Below are 13208 nucleotides of genomic sequence, written 5' to 3'. Positions count from 1 at the left end.
CGCATCCTCTCCCACTGAGGCAGACAAGTCAGCCCGGTTAGGGGAACGGATCCAAAGGAGGCCTCAGAGTCAGAGAGGGAACCCGCTCCAGTTGTTGGGCATCCACATGAAGACCAAGCTGTGAGTCTGCTACATATGTGCAGGGAGCCTAGGACCCGTCCATGCATGCTCTGTGGTTGGTGGTTCAGTCTCTTGGAGCCCCCACAGGCCCAGGCAATGGACTCCATAGGGTGGGGGTGGGGGTTATGAGTAGGCAGAGGGGAGAGAAGGCCAGGTGAAAGAACAGAAATCAGAGGTGGGGGTGGCTCTCTTGGGATTTCCCAGAGACCTGAGATAGCCAGGGCTCAGGGGGTCACCCTCGCGAGGGCCCAGGAAGTCTATAGGGGTCACCCTAGCAAGGGCCCAGGAAGTCTATAGGGGTCACCCTAGAGAGGGCCCAGGAAGTCTAAAGGGGTCACCCTAGAGAGGGCCCAGGAAGTCTATAGGGGTCACCCTAGAGAGGGCCCAGGAAGTCTATAGGGGTCACCCTAGAGAGGGCCCAGGAAGTCTAAAGGGGTCACCCTAGAGAGGGCCCAGGAAGTCTATAGGGGTCACCCTAGAGAGGGCCCAGGAAGTCTATGGGGGTCACCCTAGCTAAGCCTGAAGTGGCCACTTCCTATGGATGGCCAGGACTTCCAGTGGAGAGTGAGGACACCCACCAACAAAACCTTCAACCCAAAATTTTGTCCTGCCTACAAGATGTGCAGGGACAAAGATGGAGCAGAGATTGAGGGAACGGCCCACCAAAGACTGGCCCAACTTGAGACCCACCCCATGGGAGAGGACCAATCCCTGCCACTGTGACTGTGACCCTGCTGTGCTTGTAGACGGAGCCTAGCACAGCTCCTCTGAGAGGCTTCACCCAGCAGCTGAAGGAAACAGTTACAGAGACCCAGCTACACATTAGACAGAGCCTCGAGAGTCCAATGGAGAAATGTATTTCTTTTTCTGTCTCTTTTTGTCTGCGTTATGCCTATGTATCATGACTGCAGTGCCCAAGGCAGCCAGAAGAGGGCGAGGAGGCCCCTGGAGCTGGCTTACTGATGAGTGTGAGGCATGGGGATTGAATGGGGCGCCTTTGTAAGAACAGCAGGTGCACCGAACCAACTCAAGGGCCAAAAGCTGCTTTCTGCTGGCCTTGCCTTCTGAGGCTAGAGGCTATGACGAAGATCTGAGCAATTTTAAGATGCTGGCACTGATGACTGAGATAGGAGGCAATGGTGTGAGGTTGAGGCTTGATAAAAATTCAGAGGAGTAGCAACTGGATAGACGGCTCAGAGGTTAAGTGCACTGGCTGCTCTTCCAGAGGATCTGGGTTCAATTCCCAGCAACCACATGGCAGCTCACAGCTCAATTCCAAGGGATCTGATGCCCTCTTCTGGCCTCCACAGGAACTGCATGCATGTGATACACAGGCAAAGCCCTCATATCCATATAAAAAACTAAGTAAATGAATAAATATTTTTTAAATTCAGAAAAGTTGAGAAGAAAATAAAGATGTTGAGTGTAGAGTAGAGTCATGCCCACTTGGATCATGGAGGCACATGGTCTGGAAAGAGGGTGAGTGTGAGTGAGTGTGGCCTCAGCCATAATCACAGAAAAACCAAAAGCAGAATCAAGTCTGTTTCTCTTTCAAGTAAAAGACTTAAGAGCAAAGCAGACTGGCTAGGAAGGTCCTTCCTCGGCTGTTCTCTGCCAGCTTCCCACCTTTCCTTTTTTTGGGGGGGGGGGGTTGAGACAGGGTTTCTCTATGTAGCCTGGCTGTCTTGGCCTTGCTTTGTAGACCAGACTGGCCTCAAACTCAGAAATGTGCCTGCCTCTGCCTCCTGAGCGCTGGGATAAAAGGCATGTGCCACCACACCCTGGCACTTCTTTTTCTTTTAAAGACTTGTTTTTATTTTGTGTGGTTGGGTGCATTACCTGCATGTATGTCTGTGTACATGTGTGCACAGTGCATGTGCAGGCCAGAAGAGGGCATCAGGTCCCTTGGGACTAGAGTTCGAGGTAGGTGGTGGTGGCTGTGTGGGCACTGGGAGCTGAGCTTCGTCCCCTGCACAGGCAGCTGCTGCTCTTGGCTCTCGAGCCTGTGACTTGTCACTTGACTGTCGTGACAGGTGCGCTACATGACAGACACCTGCACATACATAGACATCCTCTTCCTCGTGGGCTGTGGCCTCGGACTCCCGCACTCCTGCCTCAGCCTCCCCAGCGCTGGGCCTGCAGCTGTGAACTGCCATCCCAATGTGGGCTGAACTTTCCTCAGGAACCGGCACTGAAGCGGGGCGTCCAGCCAGCCACACAGGTGTGGCTAGGGTGCCTGTTTACGTCACCACTTCCTACAGGTCAGACCATGCCCAGCCAGTCAGAGCAGGCCCAGTGTGAGAGAAGCTCAGAGAGGAAGGAAGGTTCTAACTGGGTAAACCTGTCAGCCACGACCTCCTTAGCGAGACTGCCTCAGGTTAGTAGGCTGCCTGACCTCGGGCCTCACCCTGGCTAGCAGAGAGGAAAAAACTGGAGAGGGGATGTCCTTCTCCCAGTAGGTACCATGGAAGTCACATGAGCTGCTCGCACTTGTCTAAACTCCGGGATACAGTCTTTATTCTGGGTGTGTGGGGGCTGGATGTTTGAGTTCAAGGCCAGCATCTTCTACAGAGAGGTTGCTGGGCTCGCACAGTGAGACCTGGTCTAAGAAAGGAAAAAACAGAGCAGGAAATCGGGTTGTGTTATTGGGGAAGAGAAGTACAGATTGAGCGTAGAGTCTGCCCCAGGGAACTTTCCGAGCTGTGTGGGAAGGGTAAGGCAGCGTGTTCCCGGGCACAGCAGTAGCAGCAGCAACATCTGCTCTTTACAATGTTCCTCCTAGGGCTGGAGAGATGGCTCAGAGGTTAAGTGCACTGTCTGCTCTTCCACAGGTCCTGAGTTCAATTCCCAGCAACCCCATGTGTGGCTCACAACCATCTATAATGTGATAGGATGCCCTCTTGTGGCCTGCAGGTGTACATGCAGGCACAGCACTGTATATATAATAATAAATAAACAACTCTTTAAAAAAAAAGTCCCTCCTGGGGCTCTTACAGAGGACCTGGGTTAAGTTCCTGCACCACATTGAGTGGCTCACAAACTATTACCTCTAGCTCCAGGTCCCCTCTTCTTGCTTCTCAGACGTTCACATGCGCATAACACATACACACAAATAGCACTGTAACGCCAGCTCAGCTCTCTGCCGCAGGCGCGCCCTGGTCCTTCCTATGTAGAGGCTGAGTGGCGGAGCGTTACCCAGTTCCGTGTGGAAGGAAGGTGCGTGTGCTTCTCAGACGGCTCTGGACATTTTGCAGACAGGCCTTTCTGCCATCAGAGTGTGGGGGTGTGTGTGTGCACACATGTCAGTGTGTGTGTGTGTGTGTGTGTGTGTGCACGTGTGCGCGCATTTGTATATCAAAGGACAACTTGTAGAGTCAGTTCTCTGGTTCCCACTGCCCACTTTGTCCCCAGAGTGTATACTTTTTGGTTGCGTTTTTCACTGGAATCTAGACTCTTTGCTCGTGTCTGTAAAACCAGTGCTTCCTCAACATTGCTGAGTGAACCTCTGAACCAGTTTGGACCAGTCTAGAGATGCTTCGGGAGCCGGTAACTGACCTGGTGGGTTTGTGTCTGTTCCCAGGCGTGGGCCCCGCCTCCGTGATGGTTGGGAATCTGGTTGCTGGTAAACGCATAGCGCAGGCTGCAGGCCGGGACCTGGGCCAGATAGAGGAGAACGACCTGGTGAGGAAGGTAAGGCCCAGGCGCGCCAGGCCGGGGCGCACGGGCAGCGCAGCCCCGTGGACACGTGGGCTTTACATGACTCTTTGAAACCTGCTGACCCCAAGTTCTTTTTTCTGCTTTGTGCCTTTAGCACCAGTTCCTGGCAGAGGTTCTGCAGTGGCGAGCCCAGGCAACTCCTGACCATGTGCTGTTCGTGCTGTTAAATGCCAAGGTATTCAAAGTCACTTGCAGAGCAGCATAGCAGAGCGTGGAGAGCCCAGCACCTGGGACGTGGAAGCAGAAAGATTTGGACTTAAAAATTATCCTCATATACATAGCCTAGGACAGCCTAGGTTACATGAGACACTGTCTAAAATTAATAGAATAATTCATACGTATTAAGAAAGTACTGAGAGGATGGGAGTGGTGGCCACACCTTTAATCCCAGCACTCGGGAGGCAGAGGCAGGTGGATCACTGTGAGTTCGAGGCCAGCCTGGTCTACAAAGTGAGTCTAGGACAGCCAAGGCTACACAGAGAAACCCTGACTGGAAAAACCAAAACCAAACAAACAAAAAACAAAAGCACTGAGAAAGAAAGAGTATAAATATGTTTGTTTAAGTTAATCTTAATATATCCTCAATTCCTGGAATGGTGGGGGGAAAAGAAATCCCACACCTGTCTTTTGTTATCAGGTCATGTTCCAGAGGCCAGCCTGCTGAGTGTGACGTGTGCTTGGCTGTACTGTCACCCGTTGAGTGTGACGTGTGCTTAGCCATCTGTCTGTCCCTCTGGTTCCACACTAAGCTTGAACCCCTTTCCCGTCTTCTGTTGCAAGGGAACTACGGTGTGCACAGCCAGCTGCCTTCAGCTTCACAAGCGAGCAGAGAGGATCGCTGCCATGCTCAGTGACAAGGGACATCTAAACGCAGGGGACAATGTGGTCTTGCTCTACCCACCTGGTAAGATTTGGATTGGTGCCAGGTGTGGGGGAGCATGCCTTTAATCCCAGCTCTCTGGGAGGCAGAGGCAGGCGGATCTCTGTGAGTTCAAGGCCAGCCTGGTCTACAAAATTGAGTTTAGGACAGCCAGGGCTACACAGAGAAACTCTGTCTCGAAAAAAAAAAGAAAGAAAGAAAGAAAGAAAAGAAAAGAAAAACAAAAACCAAAGAACAAATTGAGGCTGTGGAGGCGGATGTGGTGGTGGTGCACACCTTTAATCCCAGCACTTGGGAGACAGAGGCAGGTGGATCTTTTTGAGTTCAAGGCCAGGCTGGTCTATAAGTGAGTCCAGGACAGCCAGGGCTATACAGAGAAATCCTGTCTCAAAAAACCAAAAAAATAAAAATAAATAAATAAAACTTGAGGCTGTGGAGGCTCCATAGGTTAAGGATGAGGACCTGCACTGAGATGCCAGCACCCAGGTAAAATGTGAAGCTTTGAGCCACTCAGTGAGCTTAGGGGGTAAGGTTGCTTGGCATGCAAAGAAAATGTGAAAAACTGGTGTGGTGTTCCAGTGCTAGTGCTGCAGAGTCAGGCACATCCCTCAAGCTCAGTGGCCAGCCACATTGCTGCATTCCTAGGTTCAGTGAAAGATCCTATCTCAAAAAATAAATAAATAAATAAAAAAGAGGCTGGAGAGATGACTCAGCAGTGAGTTCTTGCTGCTTTTCAGGAGAATCAGCTCCCAGGGGAATTCCAGTGCTGTGCACTTTTCTGGCTTCTGAAGGCACAAGGTTTCCCTACAGTTGAGCACAACAGAGGAAGCCAACATCAGTCTCTGACCTGCCCCTGCATGTGCACACACACTCACACGCTCCTGCATGTACATACACACTCACACACTGACCTCCATGTGCACACACACTCACACACTGACCTCCATGTGCACACACACACACTGACTTCCACCTGCATGTGCACACACACACATCACCTCCTCCTGCACGTGTGTGCTCTCTCTCTCTCTCTCTGTCTCTCTCTCTCTCTCTCTCTCTCTCTCTGTCTCTGTCTCCTCCCTCTCTCTCCCCCCCCCCTCTCTGATCTCCTGGATGTGCATACACAAGTACACATACATACACAATGTAAATAAACAGGCAGTCAGTAAACCCAAAGTGAATATGGAAATGAGTGAAGACAGATTGTAACTACATGACTTTTGGGAATCGGAGAAGCCAGGCATGTTGGTGGTCGCCTACTTTCCCATCTCCCTGGGAGCCAAGCCCAACCTGGTCAGCACAGTGAGACCCGATCCATTACAAAAGGGGGTGAAGGGCTGGAGGAGGAGGTCAGTGGTGGGGTACATGCCAAGGCTGTGGGTCAGTCCAGCATTAGAAGCACAAAGGACTGATCTGTAGAAGTGAGGAGCAGAGCTATTGTCTGCAGTGTCCCCCAGAGCACGTGTGTGTGGACTGTGGGCAGTCACTCTGTGTCCATCCTTCCTGGTGCAGCGTTCCCCAGAGCACGTGTGTGTGGACTGTGGGCAGTCACTCTGTCCATCCTTCCTGGTGCAGCGTCCCCCAGAGCACGTGTGTGTGGACTGTGGGCAGTCACTCTGTGTCCATCCTTCCTGGTGCAGCGTCCCCCAGAGCACGTGTGTGTGGACTGTGGGCAGTCACTCTGTGTCCATCCTTCCTGGTGCAGCGTCCCCCAGAGCATGTGTGTGTGGACTGTGGGCAGTCACTCTGTGTCCATCCTTCCTGGTGCAGCGTCCCCCAGAGCACGTGTGTGTGGACTGTGGGCAGTCACTCTGCGTCCATCCTTCGTGGTACAGCTTCTCTTCAAAGATGAACATACAATTTATGTGTGGAAATTTTATGCAGATAGTCATTCTTAGGACTTATGTACACATTAGTAAGTGTGTGTGGTGAGTGTGAGTGTGGGCATGTGACATTCTTAGAATGTATGCACTCCTTAGTGTGTGTGTGTGTGTGTGTGTGTGGTGAGTGTGAGTGTGGGCATGTGACATTCTTAGAATGTATGCACTCCTTAGTGTGTGTGGCGTGTGGTGAGTGTGAGTGTGGGCATGTGACATTCTTAGAATGTATGCATTCCTTTGTGTGTGTGTGTGTGTGGTGAGTGTGAGTGTGGGCATGTGACATTCTTAGAATGTATGCATTCCTTAGTGTGTTTGTGTGTGTGTGGTGACTGTGAGTGTGGGCATGTGACATTCTTAGAATGTATGCACTCCTTAGTGTGTGTGGGCGTGTGGTGAGTGTGTGTGGGCGTGTGGAAGTCAGGGGCAACTTTTAGGAGCTGGTTGTCTCTTTTCCACTGTGGGGTTAGGACCCGAACTCATGCCAGCCGGTGTGCACAGCACGGCCATCTCACTGGCCCAGTGCTCAGAATTCCAGGTGAGAGACTGAACTGAGAGACAAACACAGGAGAAAGCAAAGCTCAGGGACGGTGCATTTCCCGTCTGTGTGCTCTGTCCCCGTTGCTGTGGTTCAAGGAGGGGCGTGTCTGTGTGCGCACGAGGTAGTGAGGTGCACAGCACTGGGCTGCATGTTGACCCACACTGTTGCTTTTCCTGCAGCAGCTTTGCACAAGAAAGCTCGGTGGGCCTCATTTCTCCCCCATCTTTATTTCCTTAGTTAAATACTTTTCATTTCTGCAGGTGTTACCTTCCTGTAAGAAACAGCAAATGGTAACAACCTTCCTCAAGCGTCTTTCAGGAGCTCCGCGCTGGGCTTGAGGCTGGAGCTCACCGTCAAGATAGTCGCCAGCCATGTGTGAAGCTCGGGGTTCAATTGCTCTCTGTGTGTGTGTGTGTGTGTGTGTGTGTGTGTGTGTGTGTGTGTGTGTGTGTGTTTAAAGATGGCCTCCATTTTAGCCCAAACTGGCCTTTAAGTATCACTATGTAATGTAGGCTGATCTTGAACCCTTGGCAATGTGCCAGGCTCAGCATCTGAAATGCCAAGGATGAGCCACCATGCCACACTTGCTGTTCTTCTTAATCACTGGAGTCTGCTCTGTCAGGGTCCTGGTTAAATTGCTCTAATGATCCACATGAGTCGGGTATGGGATGTCCCTGTGACCCACTGCTGAGAGAGCAGCCTAGAGAGCAACACTAGTAATTAAGTAGCCCCCTTGTCGCCTGGTTGGATATGACTGGAGGCTGAGGGTTTAGTTCCTTGGTGACAGCAGCAGCTAAGTCACTCCCCTGACAGTGCCTTCTGTCTCGCAGGCATAGAACTGATTGCCGCGTTTTACGGCTGCCTGTATGCGGGGTGTATACCTGTAACCGTGCGGCCCCCTCACGCTCAGAACCTCGCTGCCACCTTGCCCACGGTGCGCATGATCGTTGACGTAAGTGCCTTCTTTATCTCTTCCCATTTCACAGACTGCTGAGACCCCTTACTATCTCCCTGGCTCCTGGCTTGATGTGGTGGTGTGCACTGTGCACCTGTGATTAGAGCACTTGGGAAGGAAGAGGCGGGACTTCGAGCTCCCTCATAGACCATGTTTGTGTCAAAACAAGCAAAGGCAGGTGTGGTGGCGCACGCCTGTAATCCCAGCAGGAGGCAGAGGCAGGCAGATCTTTGTGAATTCAAGGCAGCCTGGTCTACAAAGTGAGCCTAGGACAGCCAAGGCCACACAGAGAAACCCTGTCTCAAAAAGATAAAAAATAAAGCTGGGCATGATGGCACATGGCTTTAATCCCAGCACTTGGGAGGCAGAGTTAGTTGGATCTCTGAGAATTCAAGGCCAGCCTGGTCTACAGAGTGAGTCTGGGATAGCCAAAGCTAGACAGAGAGACCCTGAAACACCCCCCCCCCCCCAAAGAACCCAAAAAACAAAGAAACAGGCAAACAATACTAACAACTTTTGCCTATCTTTTGCCTGGCCAGAGTGGCCGTCACTGTTGAGTGAGGCGCCCAGAAGAGGAATGATGGGCCCGGAAGTGTGAGCCCCGCGCACTGGGAGTAGCTGTGCTTCGGAGTGTCTCCAGGACTCTGCCCCCATGCCTTTCTTAAATGTGCTACTAACAGGCTGACTTTTTTTTTCCTGCACAAGAACCAGCATAATTTTTCATGTCAAGTTCTCCCAGTCAGGTCACTTTTATTTGGGTTAATTTTGTATATTTAGCATCAAAAGATGTGTAGGGGAGGGACCTCGCAGGCCCTAAAGGAGCGGGAGTTACTTTTCTTTAAAAGTGTGGCCACTGATAGGTTGCCATGTCCCAGTGGTTGCCTCATGCCTGTGTGGAGATGGGCAGCACTGGCTGCCTCAGGAGCTTAACAATAAATAAATTCAAATTAGAAGGGAGACCCATGACACTGGGGGGAGATGGAGGGGCTTGGGGGAGGGAGTGGGCTGAAGATGCATGGAATAGTACGCGACGTTATCAAAGGAGAAATAAAATAAAGTTTTTTTGTTTGGGTATTTTGTTTTTCGAGACAGTTTCTCTGTGTTAGCCTTGGCTGTCCTGGACTCGCTTTGTAGACCAAGCTGGCCTCTAACTCACAGCAATCCACCTGCCTCTGCCTCCCGAGTGCTAGGATTAAAGGTGTGTGTGCCAACACGTCCGGCAAAGATTAAATTTTTAAACAAGCTCTGCAGAGCTTGGAATATGGTTCAGGGGTTGAGCACTTGTTAATCCTTGGCAGTACCAAAACAGACAAAAACCCCTGAATTTTGTTCTGGAGAAGATGCAATGTTGTCTTCTTTCTTTCTTTCTTTCTTTCTTTCTTTCTTTCTTTCTTTCTTTCTTTCTCTTGTTTTACAAGTCAGGGTTTCTCTTTGTAGCTCTGGCTGTCCTAGAACTCGCTGTGCATCCCAGGCTGGCCTCAAATTCAGAGATCCTCCTATCTCTGCCTCCTGAGTGCTGGGATTAAAGGTGAATTAAAATGGAATAAATACAAATTGTGTAATATCCTGAACCTGTAACAAGAGGAAACCTGGGCCACTGCACTGGCAGACAGCACACTCCTAGAGCCGCTGCTGTGTCAGCAACCTTGGCTTTAGTAGCATAAAGAGATGCCCATCTAGATGATTTCATTGCAGTTTAATTTAGGAAAAACAACAAATGCAAACAGACAAACAAAATCCTTGTTAGTGCCTACAGAGAGGCCTGGAATTGTGCTGGGAGTTTTCTTTCTGTTGATGCACTCTGTGGGTGAAAGTAGGTCACTTTGCCTTTCCCTGCATGGCTGAGCAGAGCGCATTTGCATGGGCGCTTCGGTCTGCCCCGTGGCCTCACACTGGTGTGCGCTAGGTCTAGATTGCACACCCAGTTCTAGCGTCCCACCACGCCCTCCCGTTCCCTAAGCACCACAGGATCCATGTCTCTGTTCGCTTTGTCTTTACAGAGATTAGGGCTGCAGGGTCCTTCCTGAGAGTGTAACTGTTGTTAGCAGCAGTTGTTTAAAGCATGTTGTTAAAGCATGTCCATCATCCTGGTAGAATTAAGTGTGACACATTTTCAGAAGTAAAACCACAAAGGGAAAAGAGTGACACAGCCCTTTCAGATCAGCCAGTGCTGAGCCTCCTGGTGTTCACTGCTGCCTCTGTGTCTAGGTCAGCAAAGCAGCGTGTATTGTCACCACGCAGACGCTGGTGAGGCTGCTGAAGTCTCGCGAGGCAGCTGCAGCTGTGGATGTGAAGACCTGGCCAACCCTCATCGACACAGGTGAGGGGGTGTCCACCGCCAGAGGGTTCCCAGGACCCCACGCCAGCCAGCTTCCATGTCATAGCGCCTGCCATCTGTTGCTACAGAACAAAGCCAGACATCTACACCCCATCTCAAAAAAAAGGGCAAAGCTGGGCACCTTTAATCCCAGCCCTGGGAAGGCAGAGGCAGGTGGATCTCTGTGAGTTCGAGGCCAGCCTGGTCTACAAAGAGTCCAGGACAGCCAGGGCTACACAGAGAAACCCTGTCTCAGAAAGAAAAAGAGAAAAGGCAAATAGTGTTTCATGATGCTTTCCACGGCATCTGAAGGTGGCTGCCTTATGGCCAGATCCATGTAGGTCTGTGTAGATCTGTGTAGATCCAGATACAATACTGAGACAAGGGGCTGGAGAGAGAGAGCTTGGTTGGTGACTTGCAAGAATAAGGTGCTCAGTTTGATGTCCTGGAACCACATAAGCACTGGGCACAGAGGTGCTTGCTTGTAATCCCAGCACTAAGGCGGTGGAGAAGGCCCATAGAGCTTATTGGCCAGCCAATCTAGCCTTCTTGAGAGCCCCAGGACAGTGAGAGACCCTGTCTCAGAACACCAAGGCTGGCTGGGCACGATGGCGCCCTTCATCTGCAGATGAGGTCACATGGTGTGGATTGGCTGGTACCCTTTGCCTAGTGGATCACAGCCCCCCCCCCCCCCCCCCCCGTCTTGCTGAAGATGACCATAATGAGCTGCGGGGTTAAGCACACGAGTGCAGGCCTCCGCACTCCCCAGAAGCTGGCTCAGCTAGGAAAGCCGCAGAAGCAGTGAGGGAGGGATGGTTTCCCCGTTGGAGCATGTCCGATTTACAGCAAGCCTCCTTTTTGCATTGCAGATGACTTACCCCGGAAGCGGTTGCCTCAGCTGTATAAACCACCCACCCCTGAGATGCTGGCGTATCTGGACTTCAGTGTCTCCACCACGGGCATGCTCACGGGAGTGAAGGTAAAGCAGTCGTGCCGGCCATGGCTGCTGCTCCAGGACCTCAGAGTGGGGGCTGCTGCTCCAGGACCTCAGAGTGGGGGCTGCTGCTCCAGGACCTCAGAGTGGGGGCTGGCTGCTCCAGGACCTCAGAGTGGGGGCTGCTGCTCCAGGACCGCAGAATGGGGGCTGGCTGCAGCGCCAGTGGGTGGAGGATCAAGTGTCCTGGCTATATTTAAGTCTGAGCACTGGCTCTTCCGGAGAAAATCATCCCAAAGGATTTGCACTGCGAAGTGCTGGGGCTGAATACAGATGCTTCAGATAGTGCACACTCTGGGCACAGTCAGTTTGCAGCGCTCACCTCAGGTACCGTGAGACTGCCAGCTACGGACTAGAATCCTGTCATTTGTACTTAGGCTATGAAACAATAAAACCCACATGTCATACTGAGAGTTTGGGGAGCCAAGCTGACGAAAGCAGGTCCTCTAGTGTGGGGTGCCAGCTCCCTCCTGTCTGTGTCCTTGCTTTGCAGATGTCACACGCTGCAGTCAATGCTCTCTGTAGAGCCGTCAAGCTGCAGTGTGAGCTGTACTCTTCCCGGCAGATCGCCATCTGCCTCGATCCCTACTGTGGACTTGGCTTTGCGCTCTGGTGTCTCTGCAGGTAATGGAGAAGCCCAACCGTGGGTTTGTGGGGACTGTGGCCATCTCACCCTCCCTTTTGCTCATTTTGTTTGGTAAACTTCGAGTAAAATACAGCTTTTTCCAAAATACAAACACCTTATATATTTCTGATGTTTGCTTAATTTTATTTATATTGCTTTTTTCATTCTCTTCACTTAGTTTTATTCCTTCTATAAAATGGCACTGTTCCCATTACCTGCTTTCTGTTCCATCCTGTAATCCGAGTTTTAGAAGCAGAGCCAAGTTAGAAGGATGATTCTCGGGTGGAGTGAAACATGTTTGACAGCCAGCATGTACCCCTAGGCTTGGCAGGAAGGGCATGTGGAATGCAGTGACATCATGTGGCTGGAGCGCAGCAGTTTGCCCTGACCAGATTGCTTCCTGAGGACTGGCAAGTCCCTGCTCTTTTTACTGCCTGCCAGGAAACTATCTCATGCCTGAGTTTTCACTTCCTGTGCAGACACTATGAATGTTTCACAAGTGCCTGTCACTCCTCCAGTGCTGTCCTCCTGTGTCCCTGTCTCCATTGGGGTGGTTCTGTCTGCCAAGGCCCAGATGAAAACTTAGGCATTATCTTTCGCTTGCATTTGCACCGCAGTCTGTATAGCGCCAACACCTATCTATACATTAAAGTCATTTCTGGGTCTTGGGAAAATTCAACAAGACCAAGAATAGTACTTGTACCTGTAATCCTAGAAATTTGGGAGGCTGAGGCAGGAGAATCGTAAGGCAACATGACTGTATAACATAGTTGAGAAGGGGTTGAGAAGACCCCTTCTCAAAAAGGAAAAGAAGGGGCTGCTGTGATGGCTCAGCACTTACGAGCACTTGCTACTCTCATAGAGGACTCATGTTCAGTTCCCAGCACCCATATTGTGCCACAACCATCTGTTGCTGTAGTGGCGTGTCTTTAACCACAGTGGCGGGGCACGCCCTTATTCCCACCGCTGGGAACAGAGGCAGCAGATCTCTTGAGTTTGGGGCAAGCCTGGTCTACAGAGTGAGTTCCAGGACAGGCAGGGCTACAGGACAGAGAAACCCTGTCTTGAAAAACCGTAAGAGCCGGGAGGTGGTGGCGCATGCCTTTAATCCCAGCATTGGGGAGGCAGAGGCAGGCAGATCGCTGTGAGTTCAAGGCCAGCCTGGACAGCTAAGGCTACACA

General features: G+C 51.3%; 1 protein-coding gene across 2 annotated transcripts in view; it reads left to right on the top strand.

The window, feature by feature from the left end:
• The window catches only part of DIP2B (disco interacting protein 2 homolog B), a 182019-nt gene that overhangs the window by 148508 nt on the left and 20303 nt on the right, over positions 1 to 13208 (top strand). For both annotated transcript variants that reach the window (XM_084751454.1, XM_084751453.1), the window contains 7 exons: positions 3701 to 3810; positions 3932 to 4012; positions 4618 to 4741; positions 7966 to 8087; positions 10299 to 10410; positions 11277 to 11386; positions 11895 to 12025. In XM_084751454.1, coding sequence (XP_084607580.1) covers positions 3701 to 3810; positions 3932 to 4012; positions 4618 to 4741; positions 7966 to 8087; positions 10299 to 10410; positions 11277 to 11386; positions 11895 to 12025 — 790 coding nt within the window. The remainder of the gene's footprint in view (positions 1 to 3700; positions 3811 to 3931; positions 4013 to 4617; positions 4742 to 7965; positions 8088 to 10298; positions 10411 to 11276; positions 11387 to 11894; positions 12026 to 13208) is intronic.

Source organism: Acomys minous (assembly GCF_964271855.1).
Source record: "Acomys minous genome assembly, chromosome: 12".
Lineage (NCBI taxonomy): Eukaryota > Metazoa > Chordata > Mammalia > Rodentia > Muridae > Acomys > Acomys minous.
The sequence above is the reverse complement of the archived record's forward strand: the minus strand, read 5'-3'. Positions and strand labels throughout refer to the sequence as shown.